The 23,287-nt window shown below is 50.2% G+C and overlaps 2 protein-coding genes across 2 annotated transcripts; both read left to right on the forward strand.

Annotated features, from left to right (window-relative positions):
- The first annotated feature begins 3,987 nt into the window (after positions 1–3,987).
- LOC123449754 (probable serine acetyltransferase 2) lies at positions 3,988–10,245 on the forward strand. Its single transcript, XM_045127074.1, has 10 exons — positions 3,988–4,498; positions 5,479–5,676; positions 5,782–5,841; positions 5,917–6,012; positions 6,091–6,115; positions 6,737–6,831; positions 8,011–8,177; positions 9,449–9,522; positions 9,721–9,780; positions 9,864–10,245. The coding sequence occupies exons 1-10, from the start codon at positions 4,247–4,249 to the stop codon at positions 9,878–9,880; spliced, it is 1,044 nt and encodes a 347-aa protein (XP_044983009.1). The 5' UTR covers positions 3,988–4,246; the 3' UTR covers positions 9,881–10,245.
- Positions 10,246–19,179: 8,934 nt separating this feature from the next.
- LOC123449755 (butanoate--CoA ligase AAE1-like) lies at positions 19,180–21,597 on the forward strand. The gene is made up of 2 exons (XM_045127075.1): positions 19,180–19,802; positions 19,975–21,597. Exons 1-2 carry the CDS (start codon positions 19,293–19,295, stop codon positions 21,442–21,444), a joined length of 1,980 nt encoding a protein of 659 aa, XP_044983010.1. The 5' UTR covers positions 19,180–19,292; the 3' UTR covers positions 21,445–21,597.
- The last annotated feature ends 1,690 nt before the right edge of the window (positions 21,598–23,287 follow it).

A 23,287-nucleotide genomic window follows, 5' to 3' on the forward strand; every position in this document is an offset into this window, starting at 1 on the left:
CATGAAGTTTCTTTGACGTTTATACAGGAAAGCCAGAAGGCTAACCAAAGTAAATAAATACCTATATTTCTTGAGCGAACAGCCATACTAAGACTCAAAATATCTTGTAATGAAGTCAAATTTCTTACTAAGCACGTTCATTTTTCTTGTAGCATAGTTAGTTTTTTTTTCTTACAAAAAGAAAAATGATAAACACGTCCATAGAGAAAGCAAAGTATGCATTGCATATGTGTATGCACGACCAACCAGGCAACCACCAGCACATGAATCTACGCATGCATGCATATATACGTAGTTATATACTTTTGTATAAAAAGAAGCATGTGTTTTGAGTCATAAATTTGTAAAATATTATTGTGTATTTTCAAATTTGTGTTAATATTGGTTATTGCGGTATATACCAATAAAATAATTTGGTACATATATTTTAATTTCATGCCATAGTTACCGTACAAGACAAAATAAATGTATGAACCAAATAATATAAACCGAATGCATAAAGTTGCGCGAACCATCTATTCCATGATCTAATGAGCATAAGTATATTTTATAAAGTTAAACTTAACAAACTTTGACAAATCTTATAAAGAAAACTATTTATATTTACGGGATCAAATATATACAATATAAAAATACATCATATGATGTGTCTAATAATTTGTATTAAGTATTCTAGATGTAGATATTAGTTTTTATAAAATCTTGTTAAACTTTGTATAGTTAGACTTGACAAAAACATTATGGAACGAAGAGGGTATAATCAAGCATAAAACATGCATGCCTCATGCGCGGCAATGACATGCTATACTAGGGTGAGTCGGTGATTGATAGCTGTGGGGAGATGCAATTATGCCGCATTATGCTTAAAACTTGAAATGCTCTTTAAAGAAGAAAAACACACACTCTTAAGTTTTCATGGGTTAAAGATAAGCGGAGTCAAATCGCTAACATACATCACAAGGTAAATCACCACCCTTTTAACACCGAGTAGTACATAGCCACATGACACACATGCTCATCCTCATAGCCACATAAATGTACTCTGATGCCCTTCTGTGTTTTGGTTATTTTACATGGGGTTGTAATATTTCACTTGAGATTTTGTGTGTACTTGCGTCAGCAAGATATGTTGCCCCTCGGGCATTTTAGTCTTTCAATCCGATTTTCATTGCAAACCGAATCAATCTATTTTGAAATGATATCGTATTCAAGTGGAGATTTCTATATATATACGCCCTCCTCTCGGTGGCTGTTCTAAAAATAAATCTGGCGCATTCTTGTGTATTGATTGTTCCAGTTAGCATATGATGTGTCAAGCGAGCGTCACATCACCATGGTGAGCAGGGTGATCATGTTAGAAAATGCTTCACGTAGTGAAAAAAATCACTTGAAATTGATTTTTGTGCACTAAATCTTGATATTAATGGCGTCAAATCTAAGACACGGGTGGAGATTATCACTATGCTATTTATACTCGATTCAAAGCGGAGCATCTCTCGAGAGCGGCAAAATGGCTCCCGATCTCATATACTCCTGTCCGTGAACAGTAAAATAAAAAAAACTAAAAAAAGGTTGATTATTATTTTTTACGTGGAAGATGTTTGAGTGTGTGATGTCCGTGTCAATTTCTAGCGTGTTCGGACGTCTTAGTAGCTCTTAGCTCGTTGAAAATTGGCACGGACCTCACGAATTCAAAACTATTCCATGCATTTTTTTCAGATTGTTTTGTACTTTCCTAGTATTTTTATTTATTTTACTATTCATCACCACAGGTGACCCCCAACTCATAATTGGATATTCGAACATCTCTCCTCCTTCGTAACATGGGACGTATATTTTTTTCTCAAACCACCACAACATTGGCAATTTGAATTGAACTCACCTTCAAATATAAACTCCATTTAATCTCTTATTTTCGTGTTGTTGTGTGGTTTATGATCAAACGGCTATAGTAACTAGTCAATTATCAATGCGTTGCAACGAGGCATACATTTTCTAGTGATTCAACACGATAATCATACCCGCCATATACCTTATATCCATCATATTCTATGTTTCTATAAGATTTGGTTTGTCTATAGGCAGAGGAAGACAACCAAAGTTATGATTTAGCCCAGTTTTGGTTGTACTGATTTGATTTAGGTATGGACAAGAGAACACAAGTTTTTTTTGGTTAAGGTTTGGTAAGATTTGATTTGATTGAGTTGGTGCAGGACATGATTTTGATAAGATTTGATTTGATTGAGTTGGTGCAGGACATGATTTTGGTAAGATTTGATTGAGTTAATGAATAAAATGGTTTCAGTAGGATAAGGAAAAAATATCATTTTGGTTTCAATTACAGAAAGGATAAATTTCAAACATTTGAATTTTGTCAATGTAAAATACTAGAATATTTTATCATAATTATAGTTGACGCGAAGGAAGACAAGTTTAATTGGCAAGCATGGCAATTTTGTCTAAAAAACAAAGTTGGCAAACATGACAATTTTGTCCTCGGTTTGTTGTTGGGCAGTGGTCTGTGCCGGCGCGCCAGCCGAATCGTTCGGCCGGCCGCGCGCGAGCCACCCGATCCGCCAGTTGTATACGGGCCACGCCGTTAGATCTTCATGCAACAATTTTTTCTCGATGCAACAAATTTCGTTCACGATGCAACCATTTCGTCAACTGTTGCAACAAAAAAAGTTGTAGCAAAAAAAATATCTGCGTGACTGTAGCAAAAAAACGAAGTTGATGATGCGTGGTAGCAAAACAAAAAAAGGTTGTAGCAAAACAATCCGGTGAACTCGGGTTGCAACTTTGACGAACGTGTATGCAACTTTTTTAATGAACGGTTGCAGCAAAAAATGATGCCGTTTGTAGCAAAAACTAACACGGTTGTAGCAAAAATCAAACGCCGGTTGTAGCAAAAAAATTCAACGAACTCGAGTTGCAACCAAATGTGAATGCAATTTTTTTAATGAACAAGTTGCAACAAAATAGAAAAGGCTTTTAGCAAATTTAACCGCGTTTATAGCAAAATCTGCACTAAAAAATGTTGCATGTGTGGACCAATGTATTAAATTTATACATGATTACAGCAAATCTGCACTAAAACAATGTTGCATGGCTGCTACCAGACGCGCGAGCCGCGAGCGACCGACCTTTGGCCCTGTTTGGATACTCTAACTCGGTTAGAGGTTACAGTTAGATTCTAACCTGGACTAACCCTAAACTAACTCTAACCAAAGAGGTGTTTGGATGGAAGGGTTAGATTGTCAATAAATGAACCTTTTTAATCATTCGGCTCCTTTATCAAGGATTTGGTGTGGTGGAGGTAGAGAGAAAAGTAATTTTTTGTGGGCCCAACCCAACTCTAACCCAAATAAACACCTCTTGGGTGGGTTAGTTTTTTTTGGTGGGTTAGATGCATCTAACCAACTCTAACCCTTCCTGTTTGGATGTTTTGGGATTAGATTGGTCCAATATAACCAACTCTAACTCATGGATCCAGGGCCTTTGTTGTTTAGGCCACAATTATCATGATTGCCAGCTTACCTTGGCATCTACTCCCTCCGTTCCAAAATATAAGACATTTTAGGTATTTCACTAGAAGACTACATACGGAATAAAATGAGTGAATCTATACTTTAAAATATGTCTGTGTACATCCGTATGTAGTTTATAGTACAATCTCTAAAAGATCTTATATTTAGGAACGGAGGGAGTAGTAGAGATGAGACGAGACGAATTTGAAAACTGAAACGGCACGCCCGAGCAGGAGCAGGAGCAGGAGAGCGGCGCCGCGGGCGTGCACCACCGCTCCGTTCCATCCCACCGTTGGTTGCGCGCATCCACGGCCACGCTACGCTCATCCCCACGGACCCACCCGCAGGCAATGTCGTGGCCGCCGCCCGTTCCGGCACAGGCCTGGGCAGGCGGGCGGGCCCCGTGATCCACCCCCCATCCCCCACGCGCCGCAAAATTTTCCCCGGCCAAAAGCGCAAGCCTCCAGACGCCGCGCCGCGCCACGCCGCACCGCGCACGCCCACGCCCACGCCCTCTCACCTCACCACCACCGCCCCTTGCTGCCGGTCCCGTCTCGCCGCTCTCCCCTGCTCCCAACCGCTCTTTCCCTCCCTTTTGCCGCCCGCCCCCCGCACCGCGAACCTCATCCCCCCCGCCCGGCTCCGGCGCCGGACCGCCGCGGCGTCGGCGCCGAAAACCTAGGCACGCCTTCCGTCGGCGCTCGGGCCCGGCCGTGCCCATGACGTCGTGCGAGTGCCTGGTGGTCGAGAAGGTGGCGGAGGACCACGCCGGCGGCGGCGGCGAGGCGACGGCGGCCAGGGGGAGCGGCGGGTCCTGCGCGGGGGAGCGGTGGGCCGGCCGGGCCCCGCGGTCCGAGGCCATGTTCCCCATCTACGTCATGGGGAGCTCGCGGGCGCGGGCCGTGCTGCTCGACCCCTCCGCCGCCGGGGACCCCATATGGGAGGCCGTCAAGGCCGAGGCCAGGTCCGAGGTGAGCATCCCGCCGCTCGATCGCAGATTCGCTTGCGTTACGCCGTTTTTTTTCTTCTTCCGTTCTTTTGATTCGATCGCTCTACTTCTGCTCTGGCTGCACCTTGGCGGTGAATTTGGGGCCTGGAGTGAGGAGGAAAAGTTGCGTTTTTTGGGCGCTGATTTCCTCGTCTCGTGACCTTTCTCGTGTTTCTTGGTTCCAGACGGCAGGAATCCAGCAGCTGGATTCTCTTCTTCCAAGTTACTAGCCTTCGAATTTAATGGTCAAAATACTGCAACTAGATTTGATTTTTTCTGTTCTTCTGATTCATTAGCTATTTCTAGAGTTCGAATTTAATGAACAAGTGCAGATGGATTTTATTTTGTCTCTTGATCTAGCTTTTTCTAGCGTGCACAGATGTCTGCTCTGGGTCCAGTGACTGAGTGAAGTTCAGTTCGATAGTATTACCATATGTCTTGATAATTTTGTTATTTAAATATAGCTAGTTGATGTGGTAAAAGTGTTACTGTACTTCGTCTTTAGTGTTTGGACTTGTTGTTCGTCTGATACTTTTATTGTGTAATACGGAGTAGTAGTTAATAGTTCAGTTCAGCCAAAGTAATTTATGCAGGCAAAAGTGTAATCACTTCAAACTTGTGCGGTGTGAGTTAGAAGCCTCACTGGGTATATATGTCGTCACTACTTCGGAGGGCAAATCTGGAAAAGGAAAACATTTCAGGCAACTCACATCTAATGATGCTGAAACCTGACTGTCCTAACAAGATGTGTGAAGTTCCAATGCCAATAAGACGCAGGAACCAAAACATTTTGTGCCCAACCAAGCCTTAGGCATGACCCACGTCTGACATCTTGAGCTTTATTGTGGCAAAGCTATGGTTTTGAGTGTTGACTCTTATACTGTTCTTGTCTTATTGCAAAACTTCACATTGTGCTACTCCTAGTTTTACATGATGGTTGACATCAGTATTTGCATTTCGCAGGCAGAGAAGGAGCCTATTTTAAGTAGCTTCTTATATGCGAGCGTATTATCTCACGACTGCCTCGAGCGGGCGTTGAGCTTCGTCCTTGCAAACAGGCTTGAAGATCCAACCTTGCTTGCGACTCAGCTCATTGACATTTTCAATGATGTTATGATGAACGACGCAGATATACGCCGTTCCATTCGCCTTGATGCTCAGGTGAGTGCACCATTGTTCTATTGATGTATCGTGTTTTGTGTGTGCATGTTAATTTGTTCTGTATCACACTATCGTTGCATTAATTGTCTCCTTGTCTAAATTTAGGCCTTCAAAGGGAGAGATCCTTCCTGTGCACAATATAGCTGGGCACTATTATACCTAAAGGTGACTATGAGTTCATGTTATCATATAATTCATATCTGAAAAAACAAGACTCATGTTGCTTGCAAACTGCTACAGGGTTACCATTCCTTGCAGTCCTATAGGATAGCTCATGTATTATGGAATCAAGGGCGTAAGGTTCTGGCGTTGGCGCTGCAAAGCCGTATCAGCGAGGTGAACCTTGATTTCTTAAGAAGCAGTTTTTTAGCATACATTTATGTGGACTAAAATATGCTGTCCTTCTCCTTTCAGGTTTTTGCAGTGGATATACACCCAGGTATACTGTTGGTGTATCATAATATCTGTACAAAATTGTCTTATACTTCCTGCTGTTGTGTTTAATACCGGGGTTGCTCTTTAGCTATATGATGTTTGGCTTTTCCACTAAAAAAATAGCTACTCCCTCCAATCCATATTATTTTCGCTGATTTTGTACATGATGTTTAGTTTTTTTTTATCGAATGATGTTTAGCTTCTTCTACTACCTTCGTGGAAATATGTTTTGCCGCCTTAACTACTGCATATGGGTCTGCTGCTTGGGAATATGTATGTATGTTATGTTATCCTTGTAAATATCTTAACCTGAACCAAGGTTTGTCTTTGTAATTATGTTCACTTTTTGGGGGCATAGAAGCATTGCGTTTTCTAAAACTTGCTTACACATGAGGCTGCGATTATTTTTTAATTTATGAATTCATAAGCATCAAATCCTTAAATATATCCTCATGCTCAGATGATGTTTGGGGCATGGGGCCTGGCTCCCCCGAAATAATACATGGTTTGCCTTTTGAGTTTTGAAAAGTAAATCTGTCATCTTAAGTGGCGGCTTTGTTATATCCTGGTATGATATGGTAATTTTAGTTTGTTCTCTTAACATTCTTTATTGCTAAATCTGCAGCTGCCAAAATTGGGGAAGGAATATTGCTGGATCATGGAACAGGTCTAGTCATTGGTGAAACTGCTGTTGTTGGCAATTGGGTTTCATTAATGCAGGTGCCATGCATCACACTCTTCTTGCTATTTTTTAATTTAAAATAAAGTACTATTCAATACAATTTTTAATTCCATCCACAGGTTAACTTCTTTTCCTTCTTGCTTGGTTGTTGGCCCTCTCACAATATCTTGTTTGCTATAGTTTCATTTGTCCTTGTGCAAATAATTGAATATTTCTTCCATGTGCTTTTACTATACTAAATAAATGGATAACATGATTCAGATAACGAAGTATCTATCTGCACACCACTTTAAAAACTTTTGGTGAATATTTTTTGTTTTTGTATACAACTGTGAATCATCCAACTCACATCAGGTGGATAACTTAGGGTGTGTTTGGTTGGAGGGATATCCTCCCAGGGACAGGGATAACCACTTTTTTCTGTGGTTGCCATGCGTTTGGATCTGGGGCGAGGAGGGATAGAGTCAACCAAATGCTGGGAATATTCTCCAAAAAAAGGGATGTGGCCAACCGCCAAAAATGGGCGGGCGGTGGCAACCACTCTGGGGCGGCCGGCGCGGCCGGCGCGGGAGGAGGCGGCCGGCGCGAGAGGCGCTGCCGGCGCGGGAGGAGGCTGCCGGCGCGGGAGGCGCGGCCGGCACGGGAGGAGGCGAGAGGCGCGGGTGGCGGCCGGCGCGGGAGGAGGCCGGCGCGGGGGGCGCGGGTGGCGGCCGGCGTGGGGGGAGGCAGCCGGCGCGGCCGGCGCTGGAGGAGGCCGACGCGGCAGGATCCCATCCTCCCAACCAAACAAAAAAAGGGATAACCCTACCCTTCCAACCAAACAAAAAAAAGGGCTATCCCCAGCCACCTGGTTGGGGATACCCACAACCACCCTAGCCTATCCCTCCAACCAAACACACCCTTAGTGGCTCGAGGAAACATTCCAATTCTGCTGTACGAGATACTATAAGAAATAGTAGCAAAACATGAGGGGTGCTTGTTTTGGCCTTTCTTACCATGCATGTTTACCTTCAGTTTTGTAAAAGCTTTTGTGACAAATGTAATCCTCCCTTTGGTTTGATGTAAATATATAACCGAAGTATGGCCTTCCTATGTGTGTTCCCATGGTGGTTTCTATTTGGTCCAAATTTAATTATAGAAGGTTCCTAATTGTTCTTTAGGAAAAGCCATAGCAGGAATGGAAGTTCACCAGCTTACCAGGTAGGCCTTTGCTACAGGGTGTTACGCTTGGAGGTACTGGAAAGGAACATGGAGATAGACACCCCAAGATCGGTCAGGGAGCTCTTCTTGGAGCTGGTGCTACTATCCTTGGCAACATAACTGTAGGTGAAGGTGCCATGATTGCTGCTGGTTCCCTTGTTTTAAAGCATGTACCGCCTCACAGGTTAGTAAGAAGTTAAGACTGTTAATTTAAATTCTTGAATAGTGATGCCGCAATGCCAAATTTTGTTAGTAATGAGCAACTTTAGACATGATATTTTTTCCGTACTTGCAATGCGATTTCCTTAGAAAGAGAGTGAACAAGAAGAATACATGATCTGAATACTTCTGCTCAGTGTAGCATACTGTATTTGCTTTACTAATTGAGCTACTGAATACTGCACCTTGAATACAACAACGACAAAGCCTTTTGTCCCAAACAAATTGTGGTAGGCTAGAGCTGAAACCCATGAGATCTCACAACCAACTCATGGTTCTGGCACATGGATAGCTAGCTTGCACGTATCCCTGTCCATGACTAGTTCTTTGGTGATATTCCAGTCCTTCAAATCTCTCTTTACAGACTCCTCCCATATCAATTTTGGTCGTTATCAACACACTTTAGCCGTTCGCTATGCACTGGAGCTTCTGGAGGCCTGCGCTGAATATGCCCAAACCATCTCAGATGATGTTGGACAAGCTTCTCTTCAATCTGTGCTATCCCAACTCTATCCCGTATATTATCATTCCGGACCCGATCGTTCCTTCTATGGCCATACATCCATCTCAACATGCGCATCTCTGCTACACCAAACTGTTGAACATGCCGCCTTTAGTCGGCCAACACTCAGCACTATACAACATTGCAGGTCGAATCGACATCCTATAGAATCTGCCTTCTATCTTTTGTGCCACTCTCTTGTCACAGAGAACGCCAGAAGCTTGCCGCCACTTCATCCATCCGGCCGCACCTTGAATATTTCCAACAAACTGGGCATTATAAGTATTTGGAGATTTTAAAGGAGAGCCCTTTAGGATACTGTTTTTTCATGGTCATCCAGTTTCCCTTAAGGTAGGATAGCGAGGTCTAATTATGCTCATCATTACTAAATAGTTTATTTTATTGCCTTTTCAAGTTAAACATATTCACTTGTAGCCTGGTGGGCCTGACAAGGATCTATCATATTCTCTTGAGTTAAGAAGTAAAGTAGAAAGGAATATATGCATTATCTGTTGAATGCACACACTGAAGCTTAAAGCCTGCGATCCTGTATGTTTTTAGATATACTAATGGCTTAGTCTGTTTTGGTGAATATTTAGTTTCTTGACATTTGTCTCCATTGTCATTGTTTGTTAAGTTATCATTTCCCTATATCTTTCATGACTAGCCCTACACCGTGGTTAATATCTGCTTTATGTTGACCATTGATTTGACACCTGTTTTGTGTTTAAAAGCATGGCGGTAGGAAATCCTGCGAAGGTGGTTGGCTATACAGAGAAAGAAGACCCTTCGTTAACCATGAAGCATGGTAAGTGTTTGCATAGTTCTTGCTTGTATTTTCAGACGAGTTTAATGAATGTGAGGCTAGGAGTAACTGGACAGCCTAATAATAACATACCACTGTAAGGGTTCAATTCCAGCCCACCGCCCATGGTGCTTGTTCCTTGACCATAGATTTTTTTATGAGCTGTGTTTCCTCATTCTTTCCTCTTTTTTTTCAACGCAGATGCAAGGAGAGATTATTTTGAGCATGTCGCCGGTAGTTTTCCAGACGGTAGATCCAATGGTGAGTTGCCGATATATCTATAACGAGTGTACCATTTCAGTTATGTATTTCTTTTACTACAACATACCATCTCTTCTTTGCAGGAAGCGTCGTGAAGTAAAAAACTTGGATGGAGTGGCAACAAGGAGGAATGAATTTTGGACATCCTAGAGCATGGCGCTGGATATTTGGCGAGGCACGCTTGGTGCTTCCCCCCTTCTCGGCCGCCGAGGGACCTCTTTGGGAATATGCAGGCGGGTCGCCTAGGGTCCCCGAGAGCTTCCCAGATGTATTTATCATGTGCCCTTAAACTGATGCAATAATGTGAAGATGTTTTCTGTAAAAAACTGGAAGGAATGGTACAGGTATGATCTGTAGAGATCTCCAGCAGCAAGCCGTAGATACCTCAGATCAGAGCGTGTGACCTCAGCTACAACTATGCTACACTGTTCTGGTCATCAGCATCAAAAGAAAAGTAGTTATGCGTGGCCTGGTCGTCTCTGCATTTAAATTTCTATTGTGCGATATGCTGGCGTAATAGCCTACGGAATCAGATCCCCAGGTAAACAGGCCGAGTCAAGCCATTTTTTTTCCTCACTGATTAATTAAGCAGATGATGGTTGTCCGGTTAATTTATGAAAAACCGATACAAGTAGTTCACCCGTGGACTACTCACGAAGTACGAAGCCCTGTCACAGTCTGAACTTCTACATCCCAAAGAAAACTCGAACAAGAGCACCTGAGCTCTAGAGAACGGACGCCATCAAATCCAAAGTGACAAGCCAAACCACGAGGACGATCCAAGAAACCGAGACCTATCAATTAAACAGCCGCAGACACCGCAGTCGCAAACACCTACAAAATGAAGCCACACTTCTGGCCTTGCTCCCGGGAGACCTCATCCTTCTTGATTTTCCGCCTACTATAGGCTTCCTCATGAATAGGCAAGCAATAAAATACATGGCTATCCACCTTTAAGCAAGCAAACAAGTCACAAAGCTCTTCGTGAATGGATGCTCGGAATTCGATGCCAACTCACCTGCCTCAGAAAGCTTGTCACCCACAAACGATCGCCCATCCAATGGTCATAGACGAGTGAGTGACAACAACATCCAAACCATCATGGTCCACAAAGGTGACAAGGGTGTCATGGGCATCGCTGAGGCCCATAACGAGTCCATCTCACTCGGAAGCACCATCAAGAAAGGCAAAATGGGCTCCATGCATAGCTCTTGTAACCGAGGCATAATTTGTAGTATCGGAGCCACAACCTCAGCGACGACTTCACTCTTAGAAGCAGTTGGCATAGGCAGGCTCCAACACGAAGGAAGGAACCTGCATAGAGTGTTGCCCCTCCCCCATCTGTAGAACTAACGTGAAGCTCGGGCACCGGAGACACAACCAACACGTCCTAGAGTTCGCCGAGAGCAGCCTCTGCTCTCGTGAAAACACTTCCAACACGCCTAAGACAATATTGAAGCTCAATGTGAACACCCTGGCATCCTTTGCGAGGACAAGCTGCAAAGGCACGCCAATTGGGGTAGCATGGTGGGTGTATGCGGTGGGGGAGGTGGTGAACCAGCTCACCGAGGCGTCATAGTCCCGTCGGTATATGATTCGGCTTAGCAGAAATAAGCGATATGATTGAACTGGAGGCAACACTTACAACATATTGGTGGCCCGCAATCGAGAGCATGGTGACCTTTGGAGAGTTATCAGAAGGAACGATCCGCAACCACCCTTGGGATGATATGGTATGAATTTTGATTTGTCTGGAATGGCAAGGTCTTCCCTCAGTGGTGGTTCGAAATAATGTAATCACGCCACTGCGACCAACATTTTGTCATCTTGACACAATTGTGTACCGATCCATTTGCAGACATGTTAGCCCGAATGTACCAAATCACTATGTTCCCTACAACTATGGTTCAAACGAGAAGCAACCAGGCGATGACTAATTAATTTTGGATTTTGATAACAAACGAAAGTCTCTTCGGGGACATCCAATCAAATTAGAATGATAACCAGAACTCAAAATACCTCCGTTCCCTGGAGACCTGTCCGTCCGGAATCCCCCCCCCCCCCCCCCCCGCGCCGCAGGCCACTCCGGCCGCGGCGGCCACCAACCAGCTCTTTATGACCGGCCGGGGCGGGCCTTCCCCCGGCGGTCCGCCGGCTCTCCCGGCCTCCCAAGGCTCCAGTCAGTGCGCCGCCGCAGCACCCCGCGGTCCGTCGTCTGCCCGTCCTGCGTCGCCGTCGGATCCAGCCAGGCCCGCTCCTCCCGCGCCGCCCCAGGGGTCCCCGCCGGATCCGGCTCCTGCGCCGCGGATCCTGCTCCGAGGGGAATGCTCCTACGCGGCACCCGACGGACCGCCGCATGCCCCCTCCCCGGAGCCGTTGGGGGACAGGAGATGGGAGCCGCAGGATCCGCGGATGCGAGATCCATCACCTGTCCCGGGGGAGCCCGGGCGCATTCAAGGCCGGCGCGTCAAATCAATCATCGTCGACGCCTCGGGAGCTGAGGTTGCCATTTCGGGGCCGGATCCGAGCTGGACCGAGGTGGCTCGGCGGGGGAGGCGCCGGACACCGACGGACCCCTCGGTCCCTCGGTCTCTCCCAGGTACGCGCCGGTCCGACCGCCGCGTCGTTCACTCTGCTGCTGACCCGCGAGCCGCGCCGCCCCATTTAAGCCTGTTCGCCGTACGTTGTTTCCGCTGTCTCAGTAAGCGCCATCGGCTGTCGTCCTGCCGCGATCCAGTTCATTGTCTTAGCTGTAGGAGAGCAGGGCACATCGCCTCTCGGTGCCCTCGCAACCGAAAGGCAGGCGCCTCGATTAGGGATAGGCTGGGTCCGTCGCCCCGAGTGCTTCAGCTATCCGACCGCCTGCGCTTCCCCCCTCCTCCACCTGTGGCCATGGCCCCGGCGACCGCCTCCATGCTCCGCCACCTCGACCCTTCTCGGCGTCCCAGGGAGAGCCGCTCCACGACAGTGCTCTCCCCAGCTCTGGACCAGGCGGTTTTCTTCCTCCGTAGCCACGCCGTGACCATCACCGCAGCGGACGGGGTCAACATCTCCTCGCCGATGGCGGTGGGCAAGGCGCTGGAGGCGCAGCTCTCGGTGCCGGTCCACTCGCTGCGGGCCACGGCTCACCATCCCGAGCACTTCTTCGTCACATTCACGCAACCAGCTCATCAGGTCAACGCCGTGCGTCGGGGCTCCATCCGGATCGACGGCGCCTGTTTTAACATCAGCCCGTGGCACGAGCACGACCTCGCCACGTTCGACTCCCTCCTGCTCCATGTCCGCGTCGTCATCGAGAAGGTTCCCATGCACCTCTGGTCGGTCGAGGGGGCGGAGGAGATCCTCGGCCGGCGGGTGCGCGTCGACCGCCTCGACAGCCGGACCCTCGAGCGAGGGCACACCAAGACCTTTGCCTGCTGGGTATGGGCCAGAGACGTGGCGGACATCCCTACGTCGCACACGCTGGGGGTCCTCCCTCGCGGGGCCGGCAGGGTGGAGGAGATGGAGGGATTCTCCCCGCCAGACAGGAGAGTCGCGCCGCCGCCGGCCTCAGCGGAGTACTCCATGTTGATCCACGTTGACAGGGTCGAAGACTGGACGCAGCCCTCTCCGCGCTCCTCCCGCTCCGCCCGCAGCGGGCTGCCGTCGTCGGGCTCCGATGACGAGAGCTCTCCTTTCCCCCTCGTGGCCCCTGCGTCCTGGACGCTGGGGGTGGAAGACGGCCAAGGAGGGGATCGAGAGCGCCGTCGGGCGCCCGCACCTGTGGCCAGCGTGGGGTGCCGGGGCGCCCCAAGAGATAGTCGCCCGAAGGACCGGGACGGCGACGACGGCCCGGGCGCAGGGGGCCACAGGTCCTGGAAGGACGTCCTTCTGCGCCGCGGTGCCTCGCGCGCCCCCCGCGGCTCGCCTTCCCGGCGCCATCGCAGCAGGTCGCCGCCGACGAGGCGTGGTGCTGGGGTGTCTTCGGACCGCCGCTCGAGGGCAGGTAGGAGCAAGGCGCCGGCTAGGCGCCCGACGGGGCGTCCTACTGTCTCTGCTGCTCCGTCTCGGCCTGCCAAGCCCGCGGGCGAGGCTACGGCAGGCGACCAGCCAGATTCAGGTCGCAGGTCCAGTGTAACCGGCAAGGACCCGGTCGAAGAGTTCTTCAAGACAGCAAAGAAACCCTCCCTGGCCTCCGTCGTCGTTGACGGCCTGGCAGCCGACGTTCACAGCGCCGCGGAGGCGGCGGTCGCAGCCCCGCTCGACTTCGTCGACGCCACCCTCCTCCAAGCCCCGGGGGAGTCAGTGCAGCTGGATGCCTTCAGCCCGACGCTGTCGGCCGCGGCATCCGATCTGGGACAGTTCCACAAGGCCACCCCTTCAGCAGCCAACACCCTCGAGGTCCAGCTCGGGGCTGTCACCGGACGCGTCAGGGAGCTGGAGCTCGGCGGGAGAGGAGCCGGGCCGGAGTCGCGAGGTCTCTTCCGGACCTCCAAGCAGCAGCCGCTCATTGTTCCTGCACCCGCGCGCCGCTCCGCGGCGCCCTCCAAGACGAGGGCCACCTCAACCCCGACCCGTTCCAGTGCACGGCAAGCTGCAATCGGCTCCTCAATTCCGGTGGCACAGCGCGCATCCATGCGCATCGTAAAGGAGCTTGGTCTGCTCGGCCCTCGGGATAGGCTCACGGCAGATGTAGCAAAGGCCCTATTCCAGCGATTCGAAGAACCTCTATCCGACGGCGACATCTCGGTCATCGCCAAGCTGACACACCTCGACGATGAGGCGCTACGGGTCATGGCTCGTATGAATGGTCCCGACGGAGCTGCCGATGAGGCCATAGTGTGATCATGTTAGTTACACCTAGTATTAGCCTCCGAGGTCGACCGACCCCCTACTATAGCTATCTAGTTTGTTCTTCAGTTCGTAGCGGGAGTAGTAGGAAGCTAGAGTGTCGGCGCATCTTGGGTGCTGTTGGTGGGCGCCGGCCCAAATCGTGTAGGAAGGTGGTGTGTTGTCGCGGCCATGGGCCGTCCTGTTCTACCCTTCGGAGTCCCCCTTGTGTTTTAGATGATTAACAAGATTAAACCCATTATGTGCTGGAATGTTCGGGGCTTGAACAATCCAGCCAAGAGAGCGGCTCTCGGGGAGTTGGCAGCCGCCCAGCGCACAGCCATTCTTTGCATCCAAGAGACGAAGATCGCGTCCTGGTCACCGGAGCTAGTCCGCGAGATCGGTGGCGCTAGGCTTACTGGATGTATCGTGCTACCGGCGATAGGTACTTGTGGAGGCGCGGCGATCCTTTGGGACACGGATCTGGTGACAATCTCATCACACGCCATAGGGATCTTTGGTATTACTGCCAAAGTGACCTTCCTCGGACAGGCGCAGGACTTCTGTCTCTCGACAGTCTACGGTCCGGCGGATGACGCGAGAAAGGACGCCTTCCTTCGGGAACTCTCGCTCTCGGCGCCTCCACCAAACGATCCTTGGCTTATCAACGGTGATTTCAACCTCATATATGAGTCACGGGATAAGAATAACATAAATCTCAACCGTAGGTTGATGGGTAGGTTCCGAGCAGCCATCGACGCTAAGGGGCTGAAAGAGATCAAATGCAAGAACCGTAGATACACGTGGAGCAACGAGCGAAATGACCCAACCTTAATGAGCATCGACAAATTCTTCTGCAACACTTCCTGGGAATGTTTTTTCCCATCTGTAGCTCTCATCGCAGTGTCAACAGCAACCTCAGACCACTGCCCGCTGATTCTAGCTGACACTTCTACCGCCCCCAGGACAGCCCTATTCAGATTCGAGAACTTCTGGCCCAGCTTCCCTCGCTTCCATGCAACGGTAGAGCAGGCATGGAAGAGAACGGAGCGGTCATCATGTCCATTCCAACGCCTTGCCACGAAGATGGCGAGAACTGCAAGAGAGCTCAAGAAATGGAGTAAGAGCTTCTTTAGCCAGGCCAGGCTGCAATTCCATGTGGCAGTAGAGATAGTGCTACGGCTAGATGTCGCGCAGGAGAGGCGCCGCCTCTCTGATGCAGAACAGGCCCTCCGTAAGCTACTCAAACTACGACTACTGGGGCTCGCGGCACTAGAGCGTGCGCGCAGGAGACAGGCCTCTCGGCTCACATGGCTCCGGTTGGGAGACGCGGGAACCAAGTTCTTCCACGCCAAGACGACTAGTAGGAAGCGCAAGAATTTTATTCATTGCCTTCGAGTAGGAGGCGACTTTCTTACAGAGCATGAGCATAAGGAGGAGGCCATCCACGACCATTTCAGACTCTCCATGGGTAGCAGGATAGAGCGATCTCTACAAGTGGACTGGTCGATTTTCAACCTACCATCCGTCCAAAATAGGGGTTTAGACAACCCGTTCTCTGAGGAGGAGGTCTGGGAGGCGATCAAAGCATCACCGGCAGAGAAGGCCCCAGGGCCAGATGGCTTCTCGGGGTCCTTCTATAGAACCTGCTGGCACATTATCAAAGGAGACATCATGGCAACATTCGCTAGCTTCTACAATCTGTCTAGAGGAGACTTCGCCAAGTTGAACACAGCCCTGATAATTCTGCTACCAAAGAAGGACGGTGCCAGTACGATACACGACTATAGACCGATTAGCCTTATCCATTCGGTGGCCAAGCTTATCTCCAAAGTCCTCTCCAGGCGTCTCTCCGAGGTGATTACCACCATAATCTCGCCGGCGCAATCTGCATTCCTTCGCTCCAAATCAACGCAAGATAGCTTCCTATACGTGCAAAATATAGTGTGATCGCTGCATAGGAAGAAACAACCAGCTCTTCTCCTGAAGATAGACATTGCTAAAGCATTCGATAGCGTCTCATGGGAATACCTGCTAGAGGTAATGCAACAGCTGCGTTTCCCGGCGCGCTGGCGGGACTGCGTGTCCATGCTGCTCTGCACGGCCTCGTCGGCCGTCTTGCTCAACGGCGCTACGGGTTGCTACCTCACCCATCAACGGGGACTACGACAAGGGGATTCCCTCTCCCCGCTGCTATTCATCATCGCCATTGACACACTCCATCGCCTACTTGACAAGGCCACGGAATTACAAGCGATTGCTCCGCTGCCAGGCAGGGGAATTCCCCTCAGAGTTAGCCTCTATGCAGACGACGCAGTCATCTTCGCCAACCCAGCAGCAGAAGAGATCATAGCTCTCATGGCTATCCTACGTGACTTTGGGCGAGCCTCGGGGCTACTCATCAACCCGTCCAAATCAACAGCTGCCCCGATCAGGTGTGAGGGCATGGATCTGCACCACATATTAGCCGCCTTCGGAGGGGAAGTAGTCGCCTTCCCGCTTACCTACCTAGGCCTACCAATAACTTTATCGAGGCTTAGGCTCGTCCACATCCAGTTTATCTTAGACAGGATCAGGGCTAGGTTAGCAGGATGGAAGGGGAAGCTCCTTAACATAGCCGGGAGGCGAGTCTTAGTGCGTAACGTCCTCTCAGCCCTACCCACTTTCGCCCTAGCTGTACTAAGGGCGCCCAGGAAATTTTTCGAGGAGATAGATAGAGCGAGACGACGATTTCTGTGGGCTCAAGAAGACGGTGAGCTAGGTGGAGGCAAGAGTAAAGTGAATTGGCCAACAGTCTGCTCCCCCTTGGAGAATGGGGGACTTGGCATCCTTGACCTACACCGCTTCAGCCGGGCCCTCAGGCTTAGGTGGCTATGGCTGCAATGGACGAGCAATGACAGACCCTGGCAGGGCATGAATCTTCCTTGCGACGAGGTGGACAGAGAGCTTTTCACCGCATCAACAACGGTCACCTTAGGCGACGGCGCAAAGGCATCCTTCTGGCATTGCTCGTGGACGGGTTCAGGTTCCCTTAAGACACTGTTCCCATCCCTGTTCAAGCATTCCAGGAGGAAGCAAAGATCAGTGCGGGACGCACTGCGGAACAACACCTGGGTTGCAGACCTAGCACATGGTACCAACTCACACCTTTGGGAGGAGGCGATTAGGCTACACAGATGGCTACAAAACAGAGACTTGCAGCTCCAAACGGAATCTGCCGACACTATTACTTGGAACCTTGAGGCCTCGCAAACTTACTCGGCCAGGTCGGCATACAAAGCACAGTTCCAAGGAAGGCTAACGTCAGATTTCAACAAATTGATATGGAGGACATGGGCGCCACCTAGGCTCAAGATTTTTGGCTGGCTAGTTCTTCGCAACAGATTATGGTGCAATGACCGACTGCAACGTCGGGGATGGCCAAACGGCTATTTCTGTTAGCTATGCCTACGGAACCTGGAGACTTCAGTTCATCTGTTCTGGGAATGCCCCATGACGCCGCAGATTTGGACATACGCCGCCTCCAGGGCCGGTTGTGCCGCTTTGTCCCCTACCTTATGGGCGACAAAGGCTGGATCAGCCGAGAAGATAACCACAATGATCGGGACGGCCCAACCACGTCAACGGAAGGCTACAAAGACGATGATCATTCTGATCCTATGGGAGATCTGGAAACATAGGAATGATTGCACTTTCACAGGCAAGCGGGCGCATGAACGCGACGTTCAATGCGCAATCACAAGAACCGTTGAACTATGGAGACAAGCTGGAGCGTCCTTCTTGGAGCCCCCGTTCTGGGATCCTCCGTGAGGGATCGGCTCTCTCGTTTTTTTCCTCTTTTATGTTCTCTCCTTCTTTTATCCTTGGTCCTAGGACCGTATCCCCCGCCTTTATGTAACCGCCCTTCTACCTGCTAAGTTCTAATATATGCCAGCATTTCAAGCTGGATCTTTCAAAAAAAAAAAAAGAATGATAACCAACAAACGTCTGATTTTTAAGCAATTCCAACAGACGTCCTTAGGACCATCAGAATCCTATAGAACACATGGCAATTACTTTGTGCGTGTGGCGATTTTTTTTAATATTTTTTGTAATACTTTTTCTATATAAAAGAATATAAGACTTTTTAGCATACTACTTTAGAGATCTGAAAAGTCTTTTAGTACATGGCACTTTTCGCTTTAAAGCATGGCAAATCCACGCAAGCAACATGGCAATTTTATCTATTTTCGTATGGCAATTTCATGCGTTCGCTAGGACATCTTATTACGCTCACCACAGACAAGTTGGCGACGCCGGGCGTGCATTGTGTGTCTCGACACTAGGCCGGCTTAAACCGGAAATGGACGTTCGTTTTTCCATCTCAAGCGGATCAAATCTGAACTAAACGGACGCCCGTTTGAAATCGTGAATTGGAGTTAACCTTAAAATCCTGACATCAGTTTTGTGACATTTCCCCTAATTTTTGTGTGTGTACGTACCTCCGTAGCAAGCACGCAAGTAATCCAACAACCCATCCCATCCCATCCCATCCCATCCCATCCCATCAGCGCCTGTTGTTTTTATCCAGAGAGCATGCAGCTTGACGCAAGTTCGTTGTCCGCTTTCCACACAGCCCGTGGCCTCCGTGATCGTCCTCCCTCCTCCTGACACCATCACCCTCACTCTCACTCTCACTCTCACTTCCACAGGAGCCCCCCGCCATGAGCAGCAGAGCCTCGCTGCTCCGCAGACTAATTATCCATCGCCATCGCAGCATCGACGACAACATCGGATCAGTCCAGCCGCAGCACCAGCGTCAGCTGATCCCCATCCGCCACCATTATTCTAATCCCCACCAGCGTTATTCTAATCCAGGCCCCGATCTCGCCGGGGTGCGCGCGTTTACTTCCTTATCCACACCATGGCCGTGCCGCCCGCGCGCGTCCCTGTCGCCGTCGTCCTTCTTCTCCAGCCTGGTGGCAGGCAGGGGTCAAGGGGAGGAGCCGGAGGCGGAGGTGCTGGACATGGATGCCGGCACGGTGCGCTGCGCGGCCAACTACGCGCCGCTCACGCCGCTCAGCTTCATCGAGCGCGCCGCGGCGGTGTACGGTGACCGCGCCGCCGTGGTGTACGGGGAGGCCCGCCGGCGCACGTGGAGGGAGGTGCGGGAGCGCTGCGTCCGCGTGGCCGCCGCGCTCGCCACGCGGCTCGGCGTCGCCCGCGGCGATGTGGTGAGTGTGGACTATGGAACTGCCGTCACGCTCTCTGCCTTTTTTGCTTGCTTGCTCTCTGTCCGTTCGTCCGTGTTCTATCTTTCTTACCAGAGTGAAAAATAGTCACAGCCCAAGCTCTACGCAGATCTTTCATCTGTCGCACGCAGCTAACCATGCCGCCGACGTGCAGGTTGCTGTCCTCAGCCCGAACGTGCCGGCGATGTACGAGCTGCACTTCGCCGTGCCCATGGCCGGCGCCGTCCTCTGCACGTTCAACACGCGGCACGACGCGGCCATGGTGTCCGCCCTGCTCAAGCACTCCGGCGCCAAGGTCTTCCTCGTCGAGTCGAGCCTCCTCGACATCGGTAAAGCCGCTCTGAAGCGCCTCGCCGATCAGCCGAACGCCGCCAGCATTCCGTTCCTTGTGATCATGTCGGACGACGCCGGCTCGGTCAAGGACTCCGGCTGCGCGGCGGACTACGACTACGAGGGTCTGATCAAGAACGCCCCGTCCAAGTTCGACGTCCGGTGGCCGGCGAACGAGCTGGACCCGATCACGCTCAACTACACGTCCGGCACGACGTCGCGGCCCAAGGGCGTGGTCTACAACCACCGCGGCGCCTACCTCAACACCATCGGCACGGTCCTCGCCTACGACATCACCCCGATGCCGACCTACCTGTGGACGGTGCCCATGTTCCACTGCAACGGCTGGCACCTGCCGTGGGGCGTGGCCATGCAGGGCGGCACCAACGTCTGCCTCCGCCACTTCACCGCCGGGGTCATCTTCGACAGCATCGCGCGGAACGGGGTGACGCACATGGGCGGCGCGCCGACGGTGCTCAACATGATCGTCAACGCGCCGGCCGCGGACCGGAGGCTGCTGCCGGGGACGGTGCGCGTCATGACGGGCGGCGCTCCGCCGCCGCCCCGCGTCCTGGCCGGGATGGAGGAGCTCGGGTTCGTGGTGTACCACATCTACGGCCTCACGGAGACGCACGGCCCGGCCACCGTGTGCACGTGGATGCCGGAGTGGGACACGCTGCCGGCCGAGGAGCGCGCGCGGCTCAAGGCGCGGCAGGGGTTCCATCACATCGCCATGGAGGAAGTCGACGTCAAGGACCCGGCGACCATGGAGAGCGTGCCGCGCGACGGCGAGGCGGCGGGCGAGGTGATGTTCCGCGGCAACACCGTCATGAGCGGGTACTACAGGGACATCGACGCCACCAAGGAGGCCATGGCCGGAGGGTGGCTGCACACGGGCGACCTCGCCGTGCGGCACCCGGACGGGTACATCCAGCTCAAGGACCGGGCCAAGGACATCATCATATCAGGCGGCGAGAACATCAGCTCCATCGAGGTGGAGTCGGTGATCTTCAGCCACCCGGCGGTGCTGGAGGCGGCGGTCGTGGCGAGGCCCGACAAGCACTGGGGGGAGACGCCATGCGCGTTCGTGAAACTGAAGGACGGCGCCAGGGCCACAGAAGCAGGGATCATCGGTTTTTGCCGAGAGAGGATGCCGCATTACATGGCGCCCAAGACGGTGGTGTTCGAGGATCTGCCCAAGACCTCGACGGGGAAGACGCAGAAGTTTGTTCTCCGGGAGAAGGCCCGGGCCATGGGCAGCCTGACCAAGACCGGAAGCAGCAGCAAACTGTAGTAACATTTGTTTGGATGGTGTGGCATGTCGACTGAAATTGAAGCCATCCCATTGTAAATGCACCTCATTTCATTAAGCACATATACACCAAAAATACAGCCAGGGGACACGGCATCCACTCCACTGCTTATCAAGCAATACTTATACTTTTAACCTTGTACACTCAAACAGAGCAAAGCTAGGCACACTGGCAACAACAGATCACGGAGCGACAGTTTTGAGGCTATATCAAATCAGCTAATCTTTCTACTCCTCACCATTGCTATTACGGCAACACTTCATTCAATCTGCTGCTCTCACTGCTAAATTGCCTTTCTTATGGACAATGTTGGAGCATCACCAAAGCGTCGATCCAAAGGAAGCCCGCATTTTGTCCGTTTGTGTCGTTTATCGTGTCCGTTTTTTTAAATAGGTCAGCGTATGCATCCAACGGTTGGATCCTCCGCCGACCTGTCCGTCGGTACTGTCGCAATAAAATAATAGAAGAGAGATGAGTGAGGATTTTTGAAAATTTAGAGGTTAAGAACAGATGTCTGCTTAGCAAATGGTTATTCAGATTATCTGTGAAAACAGAAGGTATGTGGGTATAAATTCTAAAAAACAAGTACCTACAACACAAGACCTTAGCTCAGGTCACCGCAAGACCGGGCGACTCACCTTTCTGAAAGGGTCTGATGAGGTCAAAAACTGCATTCTTTAACAAAACTAGGTTTATCATAGGTGATGGTGAATCAACTAGATTTTGGAAAGATACATGACTAGGGGAGGAGCCCTTGGCTATTCAGTATCCGCAGCTTTACAATATTGCCCAACGCAGACAGACGTCCGTTGCGACAGTATTGCGTGAGATTCCTCTAAATATCCAGTTCCGTAGAGCCTTGATTGGTGATAGATGGATTAGATGGCTGCATCTAGTCAGAAGGTTGATGAACATTAGCCTTTCTGACTGCCCTGATAGTGTTCAATGGAGGCTGACCACTAATGGTATATTTTCTGTAAAATCTATGTATGTGCACCTCATAGATTCTTCACCTATTCCAAAATCCATGCATATATGGAAGGTCAAGGTTCCTCTTAAGATAAAAATCTTCACGTGGTTTGTTCACAAAGGAGTTGTTTTAACTAAGGATAACTTGGCGAAGCGAAATTGGAAAGGAAATCAAAGATGCAGCTTCTGTTAGAATAAAGATAATATTAAGCACCTCTTTCTAGATTATCCTATGGCTAAACTTTTATGGCGCTCGATACATATTGCTTTTAACATTTCTCCTCCTACTAGCATTAACATGTTATTTGGGACGTGGCTGGAGGGGGTTAATGTTGATTACGCTAAACTTATTCGGGTTGGAATCTGTGCCCTTTTGTGGGCTGCATGGAACTGCAGAAATGATCTAGTATTTAACAGACAAAGATACGTTTACTTTTTGCAGATCATCTTCAGGGCTACTGCCTTGATCCGTACGTGGTCCTTACTCACTCTTGTGGAAGTCAGGGAGCCTTTGGTTACTGGGTGTGTCCGTTGGGAGATGGTAGCTCAGGGTATCTTCAACCGATTTGGATGGCGACATATTAATAGGATAGGTGGATAGTCATCTAGGCCTATTGTAATCATCGGTTGTGGCGCGATAGACACCTTGTATCTCTTTTTCTTTTTCTTTTTTGAGACCACTTTGTACTTGATTCAGACTGATTTCATGTTTAATAAAAGGCTGCATGCATCACTCGATGCAGAGGCCGGGGCGACGCCTCCTTTTAAAAAAAAAGATGAGTGAGGATAGACCAACGAATCTATACTACTATTAAAAGAGCAAACGTAAACTTTTCTAAAGTCACACCACAAATT

The sequence above is a fragment of the Hordeum vulgare genome, chromosome 4H (assembly GCF_904849725.1).
Source record: "Hordeum vulgare subsp. vulgare chromosome 4H, MorexV3_pseudomolecules_assembly, whole genome shotgun sequence".
NCBI classification, from domain to species: Eukaryota; Viridiplantae; Streptophyta; class Magnoliopsida; order Poales; family Poaceae; genus Hordeum; species Hordeum vulgare.

Excerpts from the sequence above, each read along its gene's own strand:
- LOC123449754 (XM_045127074.1), top strand. The coding sequence starts at position 4,247 with ATGACGTCGTGCGAGTGCCTGGTGGTCGAGAAGGTGGCGGAGGACCAC. Across the intron at positions 5,842-5,916 it reads GGGCACTATTATACCTAAAG|GGTTACCATTCCTTGCAGTC; the intron begins GTGACTATGAGT and ends AAACTGCTACAG. Across the intron at positions 6,116-6,736 it reads TGCAGTGGATATACACCCAG|CTGCCAAAATTGGGGAAGGA; the intron begins GTATACTGTTGG and ends CTAAATCTGCAG.
- LOC123449755 (XM_045127075.1), top strand. The coding sequence starts at position 19,293 with ATGAGCAGCAGAGCCTCGCTGCTCCGCAGACTAATTATCCATCGCCAT. Across the intron at positions 19,803-19,974 it reads GCGTCGCCCGCGGCGATGTG|GTTGCTGTCCTCAGCCCGAA; the intron begins GTGAGTGTGGAC and ends GCCGACGTGCAG.